The 21,851-nt window shown below is 46.4% G+C and overlaps 1 protein-coding gene and 1 non-coding gene across 10 annotated transcripts; both read right to left on the bottom strand.

Moving 5' to 3' along the window:
- Nucleotides 1-339: 339 nt before the first annotated feature.
- On the bottom strand, nt 340-21,793 carry CHD4 (chromodomain helicase DNA binding protein 4). Of its 9 annotated transcripts, none has more exons than XM_072361611.1 (41): nt 21,750-21,793; nt 21,271-21,342; nt 20,242-20,402; nt 18,146-18,273; nt 17,767-17,958; nt 17,270-17,388; nt 16,595-16,836; nt 16,383-16,510; nt 16,128-16,263; nt 15,533-15,714; nt 15,171-15,410; nt 14,129-14,332; nt 13,823-14,028; nt 13,413-13,544; nt 13,029-13,125; nt 12,472-12,663; nt 12,175-12,375; nt 11,200-11,337; nt 8,493-8,614; nt 8,207-8,380; nt 7,746-7,887; nt 7,173-7,304; nt 6,954-7,071; nt 6,612-6,736; nt 6,177-6,414; nt 5,853-6,025; nt 5,512-5,692; nt 5,325-5,411; nt 5,068-5,156; nt 4,854-4,987; nt 4,451-4,595; nt 4,098-4,263; nt 3,620-3,729; nt 3,315-3,447; nt 2,991-3,068; nt 2,731-2,868; nt 2,531-2,639; nt 2,079-2,211; nt 1,291-1,486; nt 990-1,165; nt 340-889 (listed from the first exon to the last, which is right to left on the bottom strand). In XM_072361611.1, the coding sequence occupies exons 3-41, from the start codon at nt 20,336-20,338 to the stop codon at nt 872-874; spliced, it is 5,751 nt and encodes a 1,916-aa protein (XP_072217712.1). In that variant the 5' UTR covers nt 20,339-20,402; nt 21,271-21,342; nt 21,750-21,793; the 3' UTR covers nt 340-871. The 9 variants fall into 9 exon arrangements, with proteins under 9 accessions (XP_072217712.1, XP_072217707.1, XP_072217713.1 ...); XM_072361606.1 differs by having other exon boundaries at nt 1,022-1,165; XM_072361612.1 differs by having other exon boundaries at nt 3,315-3,444.
- LOC140247542 (small Cajal body-specific RNA 11) lies at nt 3,930-4,070 on the bottom strand. The gene has a single exon (XR_011902720.1).
- Nucleotides 21,794-21,851: the final 58 nt, after the last annotated feature.

The following is a 21,851-nucleotide window of genomic DNA, read 5'->3' as shown; positions in this document are numbered from 1 at the left end:
ACGTCCACCGGCCCGCCCCCGGCCCACCATTGGCTGCGGGAGGGAACGTCACCAGCCGGCCTCAGAGCCCGAGCACGGCGTGCGGCAACGCGGCGCGGTTGCAGGCCGCGGGGCCGGGCGGCTCTCACGGCCCGTCCGAAGCCAAAGCAGGAGGCAGGCGGGAGCGCTGGGCTTCATGCCCAGGAAGAGAATTACCGCTGCACAGAAGTAGCAGTAAGCACCCAGAGCTCATTAACGCTAGGGGAAAACGCAGCCCCTCGTGCCGGCCCTGCAGCACACTTCAAGGGAAACGACAAAGTAAAATACAAGGAAACTTTATTTTTTCAGTTCTACCAAGATTTTGCTCTGCTTTCGTCCTTTCGCTTTTTGTTGTTTTTTTTCTTTTTTTTGTTTTCTCTCCTCTCCAAGCTGCTTAATGAGCGGACAAGTCCCGTCAGTTTCTGTATTAAAAAGGATCTCGATGGAGGTAGCTTTGTCTCTGTCCTGGCTTCTGCTTGATCTCGCCTGTGCAGTCACCTCGGTAAACAAACCCAAAAGAAAATTACAAAACTGAAAATGTGGAATTCCAGGCGGAGGCAGCGAGCAACGCAGCCAGGTTCTCCATGTAACAGCCATGGCACCGTGGCCTTCAGTCACTATGTACAGAGTCCATCATCCATCCGTCCCCCTCTCTCCTAAGCACACTCCTCGCTCCGGTGGGCTGGCCGCGGTGGAAGGAGGTTCTCCTCCTCCCAGAGACTCGCACGGCAGCTTCCACGAAGGGAAACGGCACCCAGTCAGGAATGTCAGGCAGAGGGGCAGAGTGTGAAGGGGCGGGGCGGGGAGGGTCACTTCGGCTTGGCCAAAAGATTGACAGCACTGGGCTGGAGACTCACTGCTGCTGCGCCACCTGTAGGGCGAGAGAACAGCCGCTAGGCTCCGCGGTACGGGGGCTATTTCCCCACATAGCCCCGAGACACCCCCGCCTGCAAAGCAGGGAGGGCACATACTTGTTGGGGAGGGGGCGGTGGAGGGGGCTCACTGCTGCGGTTGGCGAGCCTGCTGAGGATGTTGCGTTCTGACATCTGCAGGCGCACTGCCACGGGCGGGATACGGGCAATAGTGGCAGGCAAGCGTGTCACATCCGCCTTCATGTCACTCAGAAGCTCCTCTAGCTGCTTCAGAACTAGAAGAGAAAGGGACACGTACTCAGGGGAGAGAAAGGAGGAAAAAGAAGTGCACTACACATGGGGAAGACCAGAGGAGTCAGTGATGCTCAACACATCCACTCTTCTTAGCCCATAGCATCACCTTTGTGCAGCACGGCGTTGGCAGGCTTATTCCCAGCCATTGACTCCTTGGATAGATGCTGGTGACTCTCAGCCAGGCACTCCACCTCTGCAAAACGTGTGTTCAGAGCCATTGAGGGATGAGAGGGGTCTTCTGACATATTCAGATAGGCAGCTCGCCGCAACTGCTCCTCAATCACCAGTGCCTGCTCCAGGAGCTGCAAGAGGGGGCAGTCATGAGAGAAGTCTTCCATGCCTGCTTGCATGCCCCCCTCCAACCCCACCACAGTCTTCCTGATCTAGTTAGTCATTGGCTGTCACAAGGTGAAACCCTGAAACTCCTTTCACCATCTTCTGTTTAGCTTGGTCTAAATATCAAGAAACAACGAAGAGCTTCATTAAGCCAGGCTGTGTATACAAGAAAATCAACCAACTTATGACCAGTCTAAAATAAGTGCTGTGAACAGATTCTTATTCCTCTGCCTTCTTAAAGGATTTCTGAAATAAACCTTTGTTGATTTGATCTTTCTGCATGAAGCACAGGACATGAAGCTTTTTTATTTTCCCCCCGTGAATCTGAGAAGTATCCAACACTACTTAAGAGGAAGAATTCAAGAGAAACTGTTGAATGTGTCAGAGACCTCTGAAGAAATCCAATTTGATTTCTATTGTAGCAGAGCTGATTGGCCAAACTACATTGATGTTTAGTTCCAAGATGCAGAATTACACGGCCTAACTTGGGCTGGCAACCATCTTGTTCTTAAAGGCTCATCTTGCTGAAAGGCGTTTGTCACACTGAAGGCACCTTACCTTGAATCTCCTTGCCAAGAATTTGTTCTTTATTTCCAGGAAGTTACCCCTGTTCATCTCCCCCTTGAAGGGCTCATTGAGGATGGCGTAACGCGGATCATTCTGAATATCTTGCCAACGGGCATAGCCATGACTGAGATGGGATGAGCTCAGGCAAACAAAGGCAGCGAGAACATGGGAATACACAGTCCAGGCTGACAGTTTTTGAGAGGAGTCAGGGAAGGGGACACAAAGAGGGGAGGAACAGGACCCAAGAAAGAGGAATGAGAACTATTTCCTGCTAGGTCTTAACTACACCAACACTAAAACCCTCCTCCCATCATTTCTTTCACTCTACTGAATGATAAAAGCACTCTCTCACTGAACGTGTTCCAGTGAGGCCCCAAACAGTCACCTTCACAACAAGATTTAAAGCACAAGGGGAGAGAACTGGTTTCTCAGGGCAAGGATACTTGATAATTCCAGCAAGCAGCCAGTAGTCATGACGCCGATGCCAGATCTCGTATGTCTTCTTTGTGACAGTTGCGGCCCGCTCTTCATTCTGCCAGAGGGAGTGTAATTCTGGACAGGCAAGATACAGAAAAATAACAGAAAGTTACCTCATGAACGAGGAGAATATGAATAAGTTAAAATATAAAAAGATTTCACATACCTGTGAAGCCACCATCAGCTATGTTGAACATGAACCGTTGCTTTACTGCCTTTTTGTGCCTTTCATCTACTGACTCTTTCAGCATCTCTCCGTTCTGCAGCATCACCACATCCCTCTTATCATCATCCTTTTTCTCATCTGCATGCACAGGAAGTCATTAGAAAGAACATGGCAGATAGCAAAGCAAGTTGGACCTACAAGAAGTCCTTGCAGGAGAGGGAGTCATGAAGGGAATCGGGAACAGAATTATCACGACTCACCTTTCTCATCCAAGGTGATTATAGGGGGTTCAGAGGTATTCTCAGTAGGTGTTCTGTCTTCCACCTTCTCCACATCAGCTGCAAGAGAGAAAGGGAGTACGAGACATAACTGTGAGTCCAAGGTTTTGTTCCTCAGTCATTGAAACCAAAGTGTTCCCTGACTCCCTGTTCCAAGTCTTGAAACAGTCCCCACCAATTATCCACATTTACATCTGCAGAAGGTGAAAACACAGTCAAAGAAGTTGCATCTTTAGGAGGATACTGGTGTTCATTTTTCATTCAGTTGTTTGTGTTCAAGGTATTAAACAACCTCTCTAGAGATACCTTTGCTTTCCACTTCCATTGGCTCATCTGTTCTTTCCTTCACCTCTGGTTCTTCTTTCTTCTCATCTGCTTCTGTGGAATTCACTGGGGATTTTGCTTCCTGTGGTGCTGCCTCTGCAGGCTGGGCACACTGCTGAGAACAGATCAATGAGTAGTGAAACAAAGCAGTATATGCAAACAAGTCAAACCAGTTTGGAAAGCAAATCTGCACAGAACTGTTACAAACTGATTGTGAGAACACGAGGAGAATCATCTCTAAGAGACATTTGCAACTGCATGAGGCAAACCAGCATCCCAATACCCACCTCCATGGGGACCTCTGTGTCATTAGCAGAAGCACTGAGTTCTTTCTCTGGTTCAGCAGACTCTCCTTGTTCCTTGTTACTGGCTCCTTCTTCTGCCTTTATTCCTTCTTCTGTGTATTCCCCATCCCGGAGCAGCACAGCAGATTAAAAAAAAGAAAGGAAAGAAGCCATCAGTGAAGTGTTTCCCCCACTGTAACCAAGCACATATCTTTGCTCCTAGAGAAAATGCCCATTCAAGTGGGAACAATATCTCTCAAGATGAACCCACAGACTTCCTACCAACCACAAACACAGGGTACTTATTTTCAATGATGTCCTCTCTTGCCTTTAAGGGTTTGCAAACATCTTCAGCAACCCTCCTAACTTGAGAGGGTAAGTTGATCTGTGTCCACCCCCAGACCCCACCACCACAGCTCCGGTGAGGGGAAGAGCCAGGATGAGGTCAGGACACAGGACTGTGCAAGGGGGAAGCTCTCACCGGGAGGAGGAACAGGGGCAGGTGTATTTGGCTGAGTATCCCCTGGTGTTGAAGGAGTCGGTGTTTTGGGAGAGGGTGAGCTTGGCTGAGAAAGTTTCTTGTTCTCCTCTATCTCTGCCAGTTCTGGCATACTCCAGCGACCATTCACATGCTCAAATTCCTGCACCTGCATGAGAGGGAAAGAAAGATGTGTCAGCTTAAGGAGTCATATAAACACTCATTCTCAATCCAAAAGTTACAGATCACTCGACACACAAAGAAACATGTGAAGGAAGAACTCTCTAGTTCAGCATCTCAGTGACTAGAGAACTTGTAGGGAGAGGGAAGGTTGCATTGCTCTGCCATGTACTCACCTTTTTGCGTATAAGTGACATGACCCCAATGCGAGTAAGGACATGCTGGCGAGAAAGACCTTCCCGCGGGACCCCATCTGCAAATGTCTCTGCGCCATCAGCTCCAGGTTCACATAAATGGCGCATGAACAGAGAGACATAGGCCCTGGCACAGTTGAGAAACAAGCAGTTAGATAAATAAAGATAAAAAACACCACCCAGAAGGAAGCGAACAGCCCTGGAGATTTTCAAGAAAAGGATGATGTGGCACTTCAGAACACAGTTAATGGGCATGGTGGTGACAGGCCAGCAGCTGGGCTAGATGATCTTAGTAGCCTTTTCCTACCTTAATTATTCCATAGTTTTAGAATTCCCTTAAAGGGACTAGATGTTGTCCATTACTATCCCTATCTAATAAACTTACTTGAACTCTTTCTCTGACTTGCCACGGAGGTCCCGAACAAGCCACTGAGTGGTGAATGCATCCTGAGGTGGCATTCCATAGCGCATGATAGCATTGAGAAAGGCTTTTCTCTGGCGGGCATTGAAACCCAAGACCTAGAGTAAGAGAAAGAAAGATACGTGAAGAGCCTTACAGAAGTAGCTTGAATGCAAAGGTCTATCCTGGTACTACTTACCTCAATGTTCCCTCCCACTCGGGCAAGTAAAGGAGGCAGGGGCTTATCCTTATCATTTCTCAGGCCTTTGCGGCTAGGCCGACGAGCTGCTGGAGAGAGAAATGCAGCTGAGGAGGACAGACAACGCACAGTATATTGTTGCATGAATACTTCCCTTGCAGAAGGGCATCACAAAGTGTACTGAGAACCCAAATCAAGTCCCAGATGTTTTCACACATAGAAAATGAAACAGGAATCCTGCCTTCACCAGTGCTTACCTTCAGATCTCTCATCAAAGTCCTCATCTCCTTCTTCAGAAGCAACTGAATAGTCTGACTGATTATCTGACTGGTCATCTTGCCAGTCTGAAAGAAAAACAGCACGTGAGCCTGAGACACTACTCTGTTATTCTTCCAGTAACACATACTTACACCCATGTCCCCTCAAGTTCCCCCAGGTTTATACCTCTATCCTCCTGCGAGCCATCATTGTAGTTAACTTGCTTGCGAATACGTTTGCCCTTGCCCAGATTCCTAGCCAGATCCTCCTGTTGCTGCTCATAATGGTGGCGGAGCAGTTTCTCCCAGTAATCAGGATCCACTGACTCCTCTTGCTTAATAATCTCCCGTTCCACTTCTTCTTCCTCCTGCCACACAGAGGTAAGAAATAAAAATAAAAACTCAGGAGCCCTATGTTTCAAACCCCAGTGTTCGAGCAGATACATGCCTGCTCGTCCCTAAAAGCAACAGTGCTTAACTGAACATCAGTCAGCAGAAAACTCTAGTTGATCTACACCTCATACTCACCCCCATCTCCTCTTCACGAACCACATACTGGGCCACTTTGAAAGAGCTGAGATACTCATTCATGCCCTGAAGTTCTGTGTCTTCTGTCTCATCCTGGTTCCGATCCAACAGACGCTCAATCGCTTTGTCATCATAGTGGATAACACTGCTATCCTCCCCTTCTTTGTTATCCCCTAAGGAAGCAAGCATAGACATTTTGTCACATGGATCTTTAGGGACCAGGAAAAGATATGGCACTCAGACCCAGATGAGCACTGTAACTATAGTCTCTTGCAGAGATCCAGTCCTCCCCCACCTTCTCCATTATCACTTTCAGACACTCACCCCCCTCAGTAGCCTCATCCTTGAAGAGCTCTTCAGTGCCAAATTTGAGAATGTCATCAAGTTCCTGTTTGGACATTGAGCCCGTCTTGGATCCCAACCCTGGTCTCACTACCAGATGAGTTAGCATCATTTTCTTCTTGGCCACCTGAGTGATGCGCTCCTCCACTGATGCTCTTGTCACAAAGCGGTATATCATTACTTTCTTGTTCTGTCCAATTCTGTGAGCACGGCTGAAGGCCTAGAAAAGAAAAGATGTGCTCAGAACAGTGAGCCTTGGAAGAACACTCCACTAGTTTACTTCCCACTTCAGCCCATCCTCACTACTCCAGTTTTGCATGTTTCTAGAAGGAAGTCACATTCCTTCACCACTCCTGACATGTTCATGTCCCTCTTCCTTATGAGGGCTCTATAGCAAGTGATCTCACTCAGACTCACCTGGATATCGTTGTGCGGGTTCCAGTCTGAGTCATAGATAATCACAGTATCTGCTGTGGCTAAGTTAATACCAAGACCCCCAGCTCGAGTTGAAAGCAGAAAGCAGAACTGCTGAGCACCAGGAGCTTGGATAAAAAGGAGATAACAAAATTAATCAAGCGAGAGTGCATCACTCAAGTGAGGATTTTTACTCGACCCACACAGTCTCAGGAGAATCACTACTAATTTAAGATTCCAGGACAGCAATGGAAGGCAGACAGGCTACATTTAATCCTATATTGACCACTAAGCACATACAAGACAACCATTTTCATTTTGTATGTGAAGGAGGAGAATCCTTACCATTAAAGCGATCAATAGCCTCTTGACGCATGTTTCCTGTAATTCCTCCATCAATCCGCTCATATTTGTACCCTTCATGCTCCAGAAAGTCTTCCAGAAGGTCTAACATTTTAGTCATCTGTATATCAAAAAGTCACCACCAAAAAAAAAATAAATAAATGAGGGACAAGGAGACATCAGAACAGGCTCCCCTCGTCACGGACAGAACCTCCTGTATACCTGAGAGAATATGAGTACTCTGTGACCTCCTTCCTTGAGATTCTTTAACATCTTCTGGAGCAGCAACAACTTTCCAGATGCTCGAATAAGAGCACTACCATCATACATGCCATTTGGCATTTTTGGAGCTTCCTGAAAAGAAACAGAGTGGAGCAGGAAAGCAAACTGTTAGAATACATACAGATTGACATTAGTTCTTTCCTGTGTTCATCAGAAGCTGACTCACTCAAGTCAACTGGACGCAATGCATAGTACTGCTCATACAAAACAGCATTACCCCATGCATTTTCACTGTTTATCTCCTAGATCTCCTCTTCCTAATTCAATCCCTACTCTGCCTCCACCATTCTGCATAGGTCACAAGATAACTCCAACTTGTCAAAAAAAATAAAGATACTGGAAAAGGAGAGGACTTCCAGTTCACAAGATTAACACAAAGAAAAACAAAAATAGACAGAAGCGTAAGAACAGAAAAGAGAATGTCTCCAAAGCTTCACAGGGAGCTCAATGGCTCCCCAGCAGCAGCCAGCTTGGAATTTATCTGTGTAAGAATAAGTCAGCAACAGGACATACCATAGCAGCCACAGGAAAGAGGTAGGGGTGGTTACAGCACTTCTTCAGATCCATAACAACGTTGAGTAATGAAACTTGGTTGCCACCACCACGTGCATTCAGTGCCTCAAAGTTCCTTGTCAAAATATATTTATAGTATTTCCTGAAAATAACAAAGAAAACAAAAACTCAAACACCTCTCACAGGAACAACTAACATACACTTGCTCATGTCAGAAGGGTTCCCAGCATTACCTGTCAGCTACCTAGATTGCTCTGCCAGTGGCAGTTACTATTCTTTTCATCCCTCTACATCAGAGCACAGGATTACTCCTCCCCTCTGTGGGGACTCAAAATCTTCCTCCTATCCACTGTGCAGAAAGCCCTACAGTGAGGATGAGTCTACTTCAACACCCTCTTTGGAACTGCAGAACAAAACAGTAGTAGTTCAACAGCTGGCGATCCCTCCAGCCTCACACTCACTTCTGCATAGGACTCAACTCCACTCTGACAATAAGCTCAGTCTTAGATGGCATGTTCTTGAAAACATCAGCTTTGAGGCGTCTCAGCATGTGTGGGCCCAGCATGTCATGTAGCTTCTTGATCTGATCTTCCTTGGCAATATCTGCAAACTCTTCTAAGAAGCCCTCCAAGTTACTGTGGAGAAACAGACACTAAGCAAAAGCCACCACAAAAACCCAAACAAAAACAGGGTGATAGGAGTGACAAGACAGGCAAGTTTGGCCTGGATTTTCACTGCAAGGCTTACTGGAATCTCTCTGGTGTCAGGAAGTTCAGCAGGTGAAACAGTTCTTCCAGGTTGTTCTGCAGGGGAGTTCCAGTAAGCAGCAGCTTATGCTGGAGGGAATAACCATTCAGCACACGAAAAAACTGTAAAGTAGAGAGCAGGGAAGGAATGAAAAAAAAACCCAACACAGGCAAAGAAGTCAGAGTCCTACTAAAAAAACACCCTTGAAAAAAGAAGCAAGCTGCAGTTTGATTTAGATTTCCCATCAGCTATTTGGACAAGTGCTCCTAGTAGTTGCCATTCCAATCAGCATCACTAGACTGATCTCATTCGCATCACTGTTCTGCATAATTGAAACATGACTGTGACAGGTCCTATAAGTCATCAGGTACTAAAAGGTTCCCTTTCCTTAAGTTACAAGCTTTCAAACCACCAGTCATATCCACATTGCTATACTATGTACTTTTTCCTCCTAAATTAGCATTCTACATTTTTACTTCTCTGCCTCAAGACTTCTAGAAATAACTAAGTCACTCTTCCTATTCATATCAATTCTGGCAGCATTCCAGAGTTCTGAACAAGCAGAGGAGAGAGAGTCAAGGGTTTGCCAATATATCTTTAAAGTAATTTGTGCTAGCTTTCACAACAATGAAGTAATTCTAGACAAAGCCAGCAAGCAGTTACGGTACTGAACTGAAAAGCACAAGTATACAATGTTCACCAGCACAAAGTGACAATAAAGTAGTAATTTATTTACGGACTTATTTTTTATACTTAACACGATACAATGTCAAACTGAATGAGAGTAGCCTGTGTGTGGGTTGCTCCAGAAGTAACGCCTCCTATTTATTTCCATGGAAACTACAACAGATACAAAGAGCACAACAGTATTATTTTACAGAGCAAGTTCTTAGCTACCAAATGCTATTTTTTTTCCATGTTAGTCACCACCATTAGCTATGCATTTTCACCAGCGAACAAAAAGATGAACAAAAACCTGCATTCCACACTCATTTTGCCAGTAGTTCGTGGCTGTCTAGAATGTGGCTTGTCTTCAACATCACTGTCACCACCGCTGAAACGTGCTACCCACTGCCTCACTGTTTTCACATCCACTGTTTGGCCTGCATAAGCATTCAGGAAGCATCAGTGGATGTCAATGGGTGCCATTTTGTCCACGTGGAAGAATTCAGCAACACCTTTGCTTCAAATGCACTTTCATGTCAGGTGCCATTTTGTCAGACTACTCCTTTGCTTCCATCTGCCGCACAGCAACAAAATCTATCAATACTGGTAGAAGATTAAACCTCTACTATCATATCAATAAGACCCACATTTAATGTTCTAGGCCAACATAACAAAATAGGAGGCATTACTTTTGGAGCAGCTCTTGTACTAGATGACAAATATTAGAAGAAATATACTACCACTTATTTTGGTTATCATACCAGAAGGATTTCTTCTAGTGCCTTCCATTAGAATTGTTCTATGTAGTTATAGCCAACAACATTCCCATCTTGGAATAAAATATGGGAATTACTCATTGTAACTGTTAAAAAAAACACTATTTGGCAGGTAGCCAACACTGTCAAAAGCTGTCTTGCATACAAATACCTAAAGCTGTCCTTAAGGGATAAAAAAACTCCTCTAGAAAAAGGTAAATTTAACTGTCTTGGTGGATAACCAATTGTTACTTAGCCATAGTGTAGCACTGAGCCTTTATATCCTCTTTTAGTTCATGAATACAAGTATGAATAGTAAGCATTCGGTACTGTTCCCAATAATTCCAATTCTAAGCACAGAACAGCACCTAATCTTAGTGCCTACAGTAAAAATATCTCAAAACTGGACTGCAAGCACAGCTGATGGAGATATAAGATACCACACTCATATCTGAAGAGCTAAAGCTACATTTTCTCTTTCCCATTCTCCTCTCATCCCCTACACAGAGGCAACTTAGTTTTACAATCTGCAAGAAACTAGAAAACCAGATTTTCATTAGCAGCTGCTTTTAGTGTACTAAGCCCTAGAACGTAGCTGAAGACAGACAATCAATACAGATTTAAAACACAAGAGCTTAGGGAGGAGTTGGATTAAGAAAGTACAGTCAATTCCACTGAATTAAAACAAGCCTGGTAAAGGTGCAGCCTCATATGAAAGCAGCTGTACGGCTTTCAGCATTTACCCAGGCACTGCTGAACACTCCTGCCCATTTCTCCCATTTCTATAACATCTAATTAGCTGTGTTACAGAGCTAGAAGAATGCAGAAGGCAAGATTCCTCTGGAAGCAGAATAACTGCAACCCATGCAGCTTCTTTATACTCAATATGATTAGCCCTTTCAGAACAGAGGTAATCTAGATATGTTCTACTTCCAGAGAAGCCCATTTCTGAGAATGGCAACACCCAGGTTTTTCTGTTTTCTAGTATACATCAATTGCCTGTTCACCCAGAGAGGAAATTATTTTTACTGATGAAACATACTATTGAAGTTATTGTCAATGATAAGTATCCAAATGAAAGATTTTTCTCTTCTGTTTAAAATAATGAGGGTTGTTCCTCTTCAAGCCCCTCCCCCCCAAGAAAATGCATCAAATTTGCTACTGAACAAATGACTAAGAGCTAACAGACAAACTTACTTGTTCAGGATCAGCTATCTAGTCTTCCGAACACCTTCTGCAACATATGTAATGCCTATAGACCTTAATACCTATATGCTTTCCTGTACCTTAGACTGATTGTTCTTCAGTCGATGAGCTTCATCCACAATGAGACATGCCCAGTCAATAGAACCCAGTATGGCCATATCAATTGTGATCAACTCATAAGAAGTAAGAAGGACGTGGAATTTCACAGCTGCCTCCTTCTGCAGAGGAAAACATAGTAATGATATAAGGGAGTGTCACAGGACAAAGGTGATACAGAGTCTCTCCAACAAGTCGTCCCAACAAGCCATAGCCAAACAGCACATCAAATCAGTTTTTCCACACCCACAGTTTTCTGTCACAAGATCCAAAATACTACCCAACACATTCTAGTTTTTCATTCTCTTATCATTTGTCTTACACATGTAAGTCTCCTCAACCTCCTGCTACCTCAGCATAGCTGCCAGTTCTCACAACAAAATTAAGCAGCAAATAGAGGCATGCTATGGAAAGAGACCAGGAATAGAGTGTCTCATCAAAATGCTATTTCTTAACAGGATAAATAGCTTATCCAAGAACAAGTAGGTTACTGTCAGTAGTTCCTCCATTTAAAGTAAAGGAAAACAAGCAGTTGTATTTAACCCTACAGAGAAAATATTAGTTCCTGCCTTTTAAAACAAAACAAAAAAACTAGCAAGACTGAGTTCTATTAAAAAATACCTCCATCAGGTCTATATGAGGTCATATTTACGCAGGTTAGCAATTTTGTAGGAAGTATGATGCACAACTTGACAGATTCAGCAGAACAAGAGGACTTCTCTATGGTCACTATTGCCTTAGTTTATTCTTTTTCTCCAGTACTGTAACAGTTTAGACTGTTAGAAATGCTTAAAAGCAGTCTACAGTAGGAGCCTAACAAAATATCCACTAGTAATCAACATGCAGGTATTTCCCCTTGGAACCAAAAGTATCAGTTCCCACAGACTTCAGAGCACTTGAATCTCAGCTGCTGAAAGCCATTCCAGTGCATCTCCTCTTCCAGTTCATCCTTGCATTACCTTCATTCTGGATGCTTTTTTGCCTCCACGTATGGCATTGTCCTCAAAAGTAAACTCATTCTCACGGATGATTGCTCGACTGTCTTTGTCCCCAACATAGGTCACTACATACATATCTGGCGCCCACATCTCAAATTCTCGTTCCCAGTTGATGATCGTGGAGAGGGGGGCACTCACCAAGAAGGGTCCCTTTGAATGGCCCTGTGATCAGAATCAGTAAGAGCATTAGATGCTGCCTGAGTGAGCAGATGCATTAATCTCCCTAGGTAGCATTCTCCTAGCAACATTTTGCCTCACCTCCTTGTATAAGGAATACAGGAACACAGCTGTCTGCACAGTCTTTCCCAGACCCATTTCATCAGCTAAGATTGTATCTGTGCCCTGGGCCCAAGAGAATCGCAGCCAGTTCAGCCCTTCCAGTTGGTAAGGATGCAAGGTTCCCCCTGTTACATCAAGGTACTCCGGCTGCCGGTCATACTTCACTGTTGGCTACATTGGAAAGAAGGAAGAGTTGAGATCATTTACCTTAGCTATGGAACTACCAAGACTCCTCCCCCAGTCACTCATATACTGCAGATTTACATTCCACACAAAACAGATTACTCCTAGTGCCAAATCCCTAACTGGCCAGACGGTGTCCAAATCTTCCACCAAGAGCTAGCCAGCCTCTTTCCAATGGACAAGATGGGTCTCAATCAGAAGGTTCTATAACCTATCAATTTTTTGGGCCAGGAGGAAATTGTAAGCTGTGTGCTCCTCACCATTCAAGTTCCCTATTTTACCCTACAAGTCCCAGCTGCATTCAAAATAACCAGTAGTATCAGATGGTTCCTAAGCAGTAAACAACAACTTACATCTACTGTGGGAGTTTCAGGGGGCCTTTCCAGTTTCCGCATCTTCACTTTCTTTAGCTTCTTACCAGGCCTTCCTTCTTCACCCCTCATCAGCTCCCTGCGAGTTGACAGTCCCATCAATACAAAAATGGAACAGCTTTTGTAACAGACGGAGGAAAAACTATCGCAAAGAACAGTGGGGAAACCAGGCAATCCAAATCCTCTCAAGAGAGCAGAGCTAGAAACTTCATGAACTGGTGGAGAGGCATAAGGCCTCTGACCAAAGGAATAAGAAGTCAACAACAAGATGCTTCCTTGCTATCTCTGCTCTAGTCAGAGTACTAGGTACTGACACTCAAATACCTTCCTCGAGGAAAAAGAACATTACCTTGATATTTCTCCTACCTGTGATTCCAGTAGGCTTGCTTGTAAAGGTCATAATCTTGGATATCCACATCCTCACTTTCCCATGATGCCTGGTCATAGGGTAGGTCTCTCCATTTAATCAAATAGTGAACATTCCCCTTCTTATCCACACTGAGGGAAAAACAAGCAAGCACAAAAAGTGTTAAGCACAGCTAAAAGACAGCATTTGCTCATTCCATTCACGTGGGAAAGGAGAAAAGGATCCTTTAAAGAAGCTACAGAAACAATATTTGCCATAAACAGAAGATCTCCCACTTTTCCCTCTCACACTTTAGTGAGAGGGAACCTCTCTGTCTACAACTATCATCAAAAAACTGTCCTGCTCTTCCACTGGGACTGGTATTTTGATGAGAGAAACACAACAAAACCATTTTTGCTTCTTCCCCTACCTATGATTAAGGATTCTATGGATCATCATCCACTCTGGTTTGATCCCGTATCGATAGAAGCGCTCCTCCATTTCAGCATATTTGGGGTCCTTGTTTTTTCTCTTACGACTTTTCTCCTCTTCCCCTCCAAAGTCCCCTGAAGGTGGCTCATCCATATCATTCTTGCGTTGGTAATTTCGAAACATTACCTGACAGTGCAGCTCCAGCTGGAATTAGGACAGAAAGTTAGATTGCAAGAATCTCTCCGCAGCTATCCACAGAAACACCTAACCACCCTTATGATAGGGTTAAGAGCCTTAAACTCACCTGCAACTCTGACACCCAAGAGCAGTGCCAGTAGGACATGCCCTGCCATTTGACAAAGAACTGCCTTTCAGGTCGACCCTCCAGAGGCTTAGGGGGAGGAGCATTAGGATCTGCATCAGGTGGACGTGGTGGTGCAGGGCCAACCGGGGGCTGACCCCATTTCCAGATCAAGATCTTCTGAACCTTTCCTTTCAGAGCTGGGCACTGAAAAGGTAGAGCGCTTGTTACATCAGACTACAAGTATCCTAAACATCAAGTGCTGAGAAGCAGAGACCATACAAAGAGACACAGTTCTCTTCTTTACTTAGCAGCTTTACTACACAGGAGGGGTTTGCTCTTTGGGCTTAGAAACGTTCATTCTCTTATTTCTAGCACTTTTGAGCTTTTTCTAGTCTGTCTTTTTTCCAAGACTAGTAAATACCAAACTGAATTTAGTCCCTAAATTTGGGACCCTGGAGAGGTGACTAAAAATTCAGTCCAACCAAACCAGAACTCCAATGAAACAAACAAAGAAAATGTTTTTCTGTAAAACTATCAGTCCAGCAGAGGGACATGCTCTCAATCAGATTGCATTTTGTTCATTATCTTAGAAGCCCTTATCATCTAATGAATGCATCTAACAATTTACAATACTTAATAGCATCTTCTAAGTGTGAAATTTCCCCCAACCATCAACTAAGAAAGGGCTTGGCATTAGAGAGACTGCAGCACAAAAGCCATTTAGCTCATTGGTTTAGAATATTATAAGCACTCAGTTTTCTTGCATTCACACCGTTGCTTCTACATACAGACACAGTCCAAGAAAACTGAGCTTTAACATGGTGATAAGCCCATCCTCCCCACTCTCCAGCAAAAGGAAAAAACAACCAAGCTGCATGGTACAATCCAACCACAATCAGGTCTCAGTAAACTATAACAAAAAAAAAAAAAACACAATAGTCTTCTCTAACTACTTATTATTTCCAGGAAAATGTTATGACTAAATAGAATTAGATTCATCCTTTCTTTTAACAATAGAAGAATAGTAGTAGCAGAAACTCACAGTGCAGCGAGGACACAGCCACTCGCCATTGGGAATCTCTGGCAATGGGGGATTCAGACAGTGGATGTGATAGGACGAAGGACACGCATCACAGCACAGCAGCTCTCCTCCATCCTTGCAGACTCTACAGAACTCCATATGGTGGTCATCTTCCTCTTCAGCATCCCCCACAACATCTTCCAGGATCTCTTCACCTTCAGAGTTATCCTCCTTTGCTTCCCACTGAATGCCCTCTTTTTCCTACAGGAGTAAGAAACCAGAAAAGTCACACTGGTGTTCATAACTTTGTACAGAACAGCAAAGTCACTTGACCTCCCCCCCTTCACAATCGCTTGCACAGTTTGGGATAATCCACTACTCACACAGTGTGGGCAGCTCCATTTGCCCTCTGGGGCTTTCTCCATGTCCGGGTCCAGGCAAACCATGTGGTAGGCACGAGGACAGGTGTCACACAGTATGATTTCGCCTCCCTGCTGGCACACCTCACAGTAGTCCTGGTGATCAGTCTCATACCCATCCACAGCCACAGTGGAGTCCTCCTCACCTGCAGGGGGTGAAGAAGAGTTAGAGCAGCGTGAGGCACAGATAAAGGCTTTCTACAGCAAGGAAGAACTTCTTCCCTCAGCACTAACAGCCTATGTAGCTACACAGGTCCAGAATTCAAAACTCTAAGCGCATTCATGTAGTAAACGGGTCAGAAAGCTCCCCTTGGACTTCCTTGCACTCATTAATTTAAAGGTGTAGCTTAGGCTAGAAAAACTCAGTATTGTATCTGTTCCTCTACCAAGATGAGGAAAAATTTCCTGAGCACCTTTTCCTTACTAGAAATAGGTTATCAGGGTCTTTTTCCATTAATTTTCCTCCCTCAAGCAGGCTGTTCAGTATGCTACAGACATTCCTCTCATCTCTCTACATGCTTAAGTGCAACTCTGTCTCCAGCTGACAATGGAGCAATACCTTTCTTTTTCTTTTTTCCAGCTTTAAGTTTTTTACGACTGCGGCTGCTGCGACTTGTAGATCCATCTGAAACAGAGTAGCTGTTGATGCTGGCATCATCAAAGTCTGACTCCACATCCAGGTCATCGTCTTCACTCTGACGTAGGTAAGAAGGAAACTATGTTGTTCAGGCATGTATGCTGTGGACAGCAATCACGCACAGATCCCAGTATTTCTAGCATGCCATCAGAATGTCAAGGAAGGAGGGTCACTTACCGATGACCTTTTACGCTTGGAACCAAATCCTCCCAGTTTGATTTTCAAAGGTGCCACTTTCTTTGTTTTAGGTTTCTTGATATCAGGAATACGAGGACTGCCCTTTGGCTTCCTCCGGGCATTGGGTCCTGGGAACAGAGAAGCCTGTGAGTCAGAAGGATTACTGTCTTGACACCACTCACTAACACCCTGTCAGGTATTTTTAATCTCACCTTTGCCTTCCTTTGTCTTGGCCTTTCTGAGTGGCACATCTACAGGCGGCTGTGGCAGCACAGCATCCACATTTGTCACCATACTCTCCACTACTGCAACGGCTGCAGCTGCAGCAGCTGCCACAGATGCACCTGAACTTCCCTTGAAGGGGTTATTTGTGCTGAACTCCCTCCATTTGGCTCCCAGTACCATCATCATCTTCGACACAGCTATTTTAGGGTTCTTGGCTGCAATAAGTGGTCTGCACATAGTTAAAGAGAAGAAGAGTTACCAAAACGGTTTCTTGATCATTTCCCTCCCCCCTCACCGCCATCAGTCCTTCTCTCTCAAACTATATTCTTTTCTAGTCTCCAGTCTCAACAGCCATTGAAACTCTACTTCCATAATTCACACAGCACGGATACAAATGCTCTGTGATTCTGAAAGCAAAACAGAATTAAGCATATCAGGGAAGAAAAGTGGCCTGACAGCAAGGACTTGCACCATCTTGACTGCTGGAAACAAGATACGTGGATCAATTATTTTAGTGTTGCTTCAGGTTTTTGTTCTAGGTGGGGAGCCTGACTTGTCTCAAGGTTCCAAAAAATAAAAGAGAAACCTAGTCCTTGTCCCCCTCCTTTTTTTTTAACCCCTTCTTCAGAAGTCCTTCAAAATACTAAAGACTTGCAACTCACCTGACAAACTGGCTGAAAGCTTTGTAGTTGGTGAGAGTACGGTAATCCTCCTCTGTGAAGATATGATCGATATCCTCCATGCCCCAGTCCTCCAGAAGCTGAGCAGATGACTTTGGCTCCTGTGCAAAGAGAATCATGGCCACTTTGAGCAAAAGCACACATTCCAGAAGAGAGAACTTCAACACATCTATATCATACATACATCTTCCAACTACAGATGACCCACTGGGTCAAGACTGGCGGATTTCCACCAGCTGCTCTCCACTTGTCACTTCCATAGGACACAGCCTCAGTAGAACATCACAGATAGGAAAATCCTTTGGATTCAATATTTATGTATTTAAAGAAGGAGAGAGGAAGGCATGCAATGAGGGAAATAGTCACTTCAGGCTGTTTAGAGGAAAAAGAAACTAAATTGTTCCCCACTTCATGTGCTATTACCCCAAATCCACATGGAACTGAGAAATAAGCAGTAAGTCAGCAGGTTAGCTTCTCACCTTGGAGTCATCATCTTCTTCCTCCTCCTCTTCTTCCTCCTTGCGCTTTGCTTTGCTTTTCTTTTCCTTCTTTGGCCCTAATTTCTTCTTTTTCTTCTTCCCAGGAGTGTAGTCACTGCCCTCGCTGTCAGAGCGCAAAACCTCCTCTTCTTCCTCCACAAACTCATTGCCCTCACCAGAACTATCCCCAAGCTGGGGAGGGAGGGAGAGAGAAGATCAGGCAGCTGTGAGAAAACACCCTGGATAAGCACTAAATGCCACACTTCCCAAGCTCTAAAGGATTCATACAGCACACTGCTGTCACAGGTCAACAAAGCAAGCCTCCTCACCACCATGTGGCCATATTTTAGAGTATGATCTGCGGCATTCTTTCCCTCACCTCCTTCTTCTGACGCTTGCTGAGTTTGGGTACTTTGGGTTCCTTTAGCTTCTTGGGTTTCTTTTTCTTTTTGATTTTGAGTGTCTCAGCCTCTGACAGAAGATCTTCTTCTGGCTCTTCTTCATGCTCTGGAGGGGAAGAGGTGACATCTCACTCAAAGCCCATCCATGCACTACAGCCCAGCCTACTTCTCACAGACATCACTGAATCTGTCTATTTCTTGCTACATACTTACAAACACAGAAGTGCTTGCTTACCCTATTATGGTTTACACCTTGTTACTGTACACAACACTTACTAGTTAATCATAGGCAAGGTACTACCATACACCCTTTCCTCCCTCCAGCAAGGCCTACTTCCACAATATTCCTTCTCCAAACCGAGCAGTTCCTAAGGACCAGAAGTTTGCCCTAACTGAATAAGAAGAGGGAAGGGCACAGAAGAGATTACCATATCTAAAGGAATTAAAGCAGCGAGTACATCTAGCAAGTATGTTTGAGACCTGAAAGTAATGTTTCAGTCCTCTAGAATAAAAAAAAGCGTTCAACTTCTTTTCACCAGAACAGAGTATCCTACAGCTTATAGACATCAAAATACAGTCATAACACAGTCCAGCAAGCCACTACTTGTCCTCCATAGGTAAGCCGCTACTTAGCAACTCAATTCTAATCCAGACTTGATATAGCCTTCTCTCCACCCCTTCCCTCTTTGTCAGCAGCTAGCAAGCAAGCGCCCAGTGCAGGGACAAGCAGCCAACTCCCCACCACCATCACTTCCATCTGTGCCCCTACGTCTCCCAACCCCAGGGAGAGACGGGCAACCCTTTCCTTTGTGGCAGGCTCAGAGAGCAGCCCAGCCATTCGCTCTCCCCTGCCGCCCCGCCCATCGCACACAGCCAGAGTCACTCCTTCTCCCTCCAAGGGAAAATGGCCTCCTGACCACAGGAGCTGGGCAGGATGGAGGAAGCCTCAGGTCAGGTAGCTGCAGCAGGCAGACGAAGCAGAAGTAAAGCTCTTGGAATCTGGGGTCTTGCAGTCCTGCCACTGTGCCAACTAATTAGCAAGTCTTTGCTCACACAGTCCTGCAACACCAGTTCACATGGGGATTCCACATCTTCTCCAGCTAATTCTGATTCAGAGCCTAAGTATCTCACCCCTTCCAATGCTTTTCCCTAAAGCTTTCAGGTCTGCGGTGATTTTAACAGTTTGTTTTCCTCAACAAGACTTCCCTCACAAGGCTTAATGACCAACTCCCCTCTAACCTAAGAGGTACCAAATGCAGCTGAAGTCAAAACTCTTAGAAAAAAGCCAAGCCTTCGACAACATTTTGCCTCTCCACTTGTAACGTTTTCTCATTTTGATACTACAACACTACGACAGGCATGACTTGGTGGGAAAACTCAAATTTCTCTTACAGCCCAGCACATCAGGATACATACAACCTCTTTTTGCAAGGAAACAGAGAAGCCCAATATCTATGGCTTTCTTAGTGCACACATCAATAACATTCAAAACAGAAGAGTATCCAGGGCTCTAACTCCAGTCTCATGTAGGTGAGGACGCAAGCAAAAGGGACAAGGCAACAAGGTAAGGTACAAAGACTACCAGAAAAGCAAAGGTGAGTAGGCAGTAGAGAAAAAGAGCCACCAGAAGCCTCAATAATTGGGTGTGGCAAAGAAAAAGTGGGTCATGCAAGAGCCCAGGGCAGTTTGCTCTGGACAGCAGCAAGCCTGAGATCCCAGATGAAACAGCCAGACATCTTCCCCTTCCACATACACAGCCACCCTCCCCCACCCCCGATCCAGGAATATGAAACTCAGACATTTTGGTCAAAATTAAGACATAACACCGACTGCTCACTCCTTCCCAGAGCATGAGCCCCCCCCAACAACCTATGATATCTTGGAACAAAATCTGCTCCACCTGACACAAAGCCGCGAGCCTCACACTTGGAACTGGGATTCCAATAGTAAAGATTAAAAACATATGCCAACTCCTAGCTAAAGGGACATTCCTTCACGGAGCGTTTATTTCACATATCCAGCCCAAGGAAAGCATTACCCCACCTCACACACTTGCCCTGCAGGCCCTCAATACCTTGATGCTGGGGGATAGCGTTGTTCAACAGAATCTCCATCTCATCGTCATCACTGCCCCCCGAGCATGGCGACGGAGATCCGATGCCCGATGCCATATCCTCTGAACCAGGGGAGGCCCAGGCTCACAGAAGTGCTGCCTTCCTGCCAGTGAAGCCAGTACTTCATTGAAAAGAATTAAGAGAAAGTTATAGCAGATGCAAAACGCGGTTTCCCAAGCAATAGTGCAACCAAAAGGATTCTTGAGAAAAAGCTTAGTGATTTCATTGCGCTGGGAGCCGACAGATAACATGTACTCTGGCAGCAGGTATCACATCAGTGTTGTGATGAAGCAGGCTTTAAGACAGCAGACGTTAAACTGAGTCAGCAACTCATTCCTCGCAGGGAGCCAAAACAGCTGTCCTATAGGAAGATCCTCCTGCCTCCCGCAGCCGGTGCCAGACCGGAATGAGCGCCCTAGGTTATTTCTACCTTCGCCTGGGAGAAGGCGGGGAGGGGAACCGGCCTTCCCACAGGGTCCTTGAGCCGCCCGGCGTTCCGTCAGGGCGGCGGCCAGCGGTCCCGCAACGCGGCGGAGCCCTCCCGAACGAACTTGGCGGGCCGCCCGCCGCGCTGCCCCCGGGACCTACACAAAAGGCCCCACGGCCGCTCCCCCGCCCGGAGCGTAGCGGGTCCGCAGGGCGGGGGACGGCTCGGCGGGGGCACGGTCCCCGCCAGGCGGGGGCGCGGGGCGGGGCCGGGAAAGTCCGGCTGGCGGGCGGCGCGGGTCCGGCTCTCCGCGGGGCCGGCTCCCCCCGGGGCCGGACGGCAGGGCCGGGCACGGCGGGGCGGCCGCTCAGCGGGGCCGCGCCGGGAGGCGGGGCGGGGAGCGTCCCGCGGCCGCCGCGCAGGGGACGGCGCGGTCCGAGGCGAGCCGCGACCGAAAAGCGGACGGGGGAAGGGGCGCCGGCGAGAGCCCGTGGTGCGGCGGGCAGACCGCGAGACGCGGCAGCGAGGCCGCGCCTGCCCTCGTTCCCTCCCAGATCCTCACCCGGCTCCAGACGGCAGCTCCGCTCCACTACCGCCGCTGCTGAAGGGAAAATGGCTCCGGACCCGGCACCGCCTCTTAAAGGGGGGAGAGGGAAAAAAAAAAAAAGAAAAAAAAAGAAAAAAAAAAAAAAGCAGGCTCCACCCCACTCCCGCCTCCATCCCATAATATACCCCATGAACCTGGCAACAGACCCCGCCCCCGTATCCCCGGCAACACCCCCCCAGCCGAGACATCCCATAATATTCACTCTCCCCTCAGAACTTCCCACTCGCCGCCCGGCCCAGCATCCCATAATACTCGCCCTCTATCCCCTTCGGGTCCTTCTCTCCCCCCCCCCCATCCATCGGGAGCATCCCATAATACTCCCACCTCTAACCCCTCGCTTCGGCATCCCATAATACCCGCGCCGGACCGGGCGCCCCCCGCGGCGCGGCCCTCTCCCGCACGCGCCCCCGGCCCGCCCCTCCCGCCACGGACACCTCCTGGGGGTTTAGGCAGCCGATCCCCTCAACATCCCATAATAGTCACACCCCGGGCACGCATCCCATAATAGTTATCCCCTCCCCCCTGCGCGGGCAGGC

Source organism: Excalfactoria chinensis, chromosome 1, assembly GCF_039878825.1.
Source record: "Excalfactoria chinensis isolate bCotChi1 chromosome 1, bCotChi1.hap2, whole genome shotgun sequence".
Lineage (NCBI taxonomy): Eukaryota > Metazoa > Chordata > Aves > Galliformes > Phasianidae > Excalfactoria > Excalfactoria chinensis.
This window is presented reverse-complemented; position numbering and strand designations above follow the sequence as displayed.

Bases quoted from the DNA above. Each gene is read 5' to 3' on its own strand.
- CHD4 (XM_072361606.1), bottom strand. From the start codon at position 20,338: ATGGCATCGGGCATCGGATCTCCGTCGCCATGCTCGGGGGGCAGTGAT. The intron at 3,730-4,097 runs GTGAGAGCTTCC...GGGAATACACAG, and splicing joins TGCCCCTGTTCCTCCTCCCG to AAGAAGGAATAAAGGCAGAA. The intron at 2,212-2,530 runs GTATCCTTGCCC...ATCCCATCTCAG, and splicing joins CTGCTTGCTGGAATTATCAA to TCATGGCTATGCCCGTTGGC.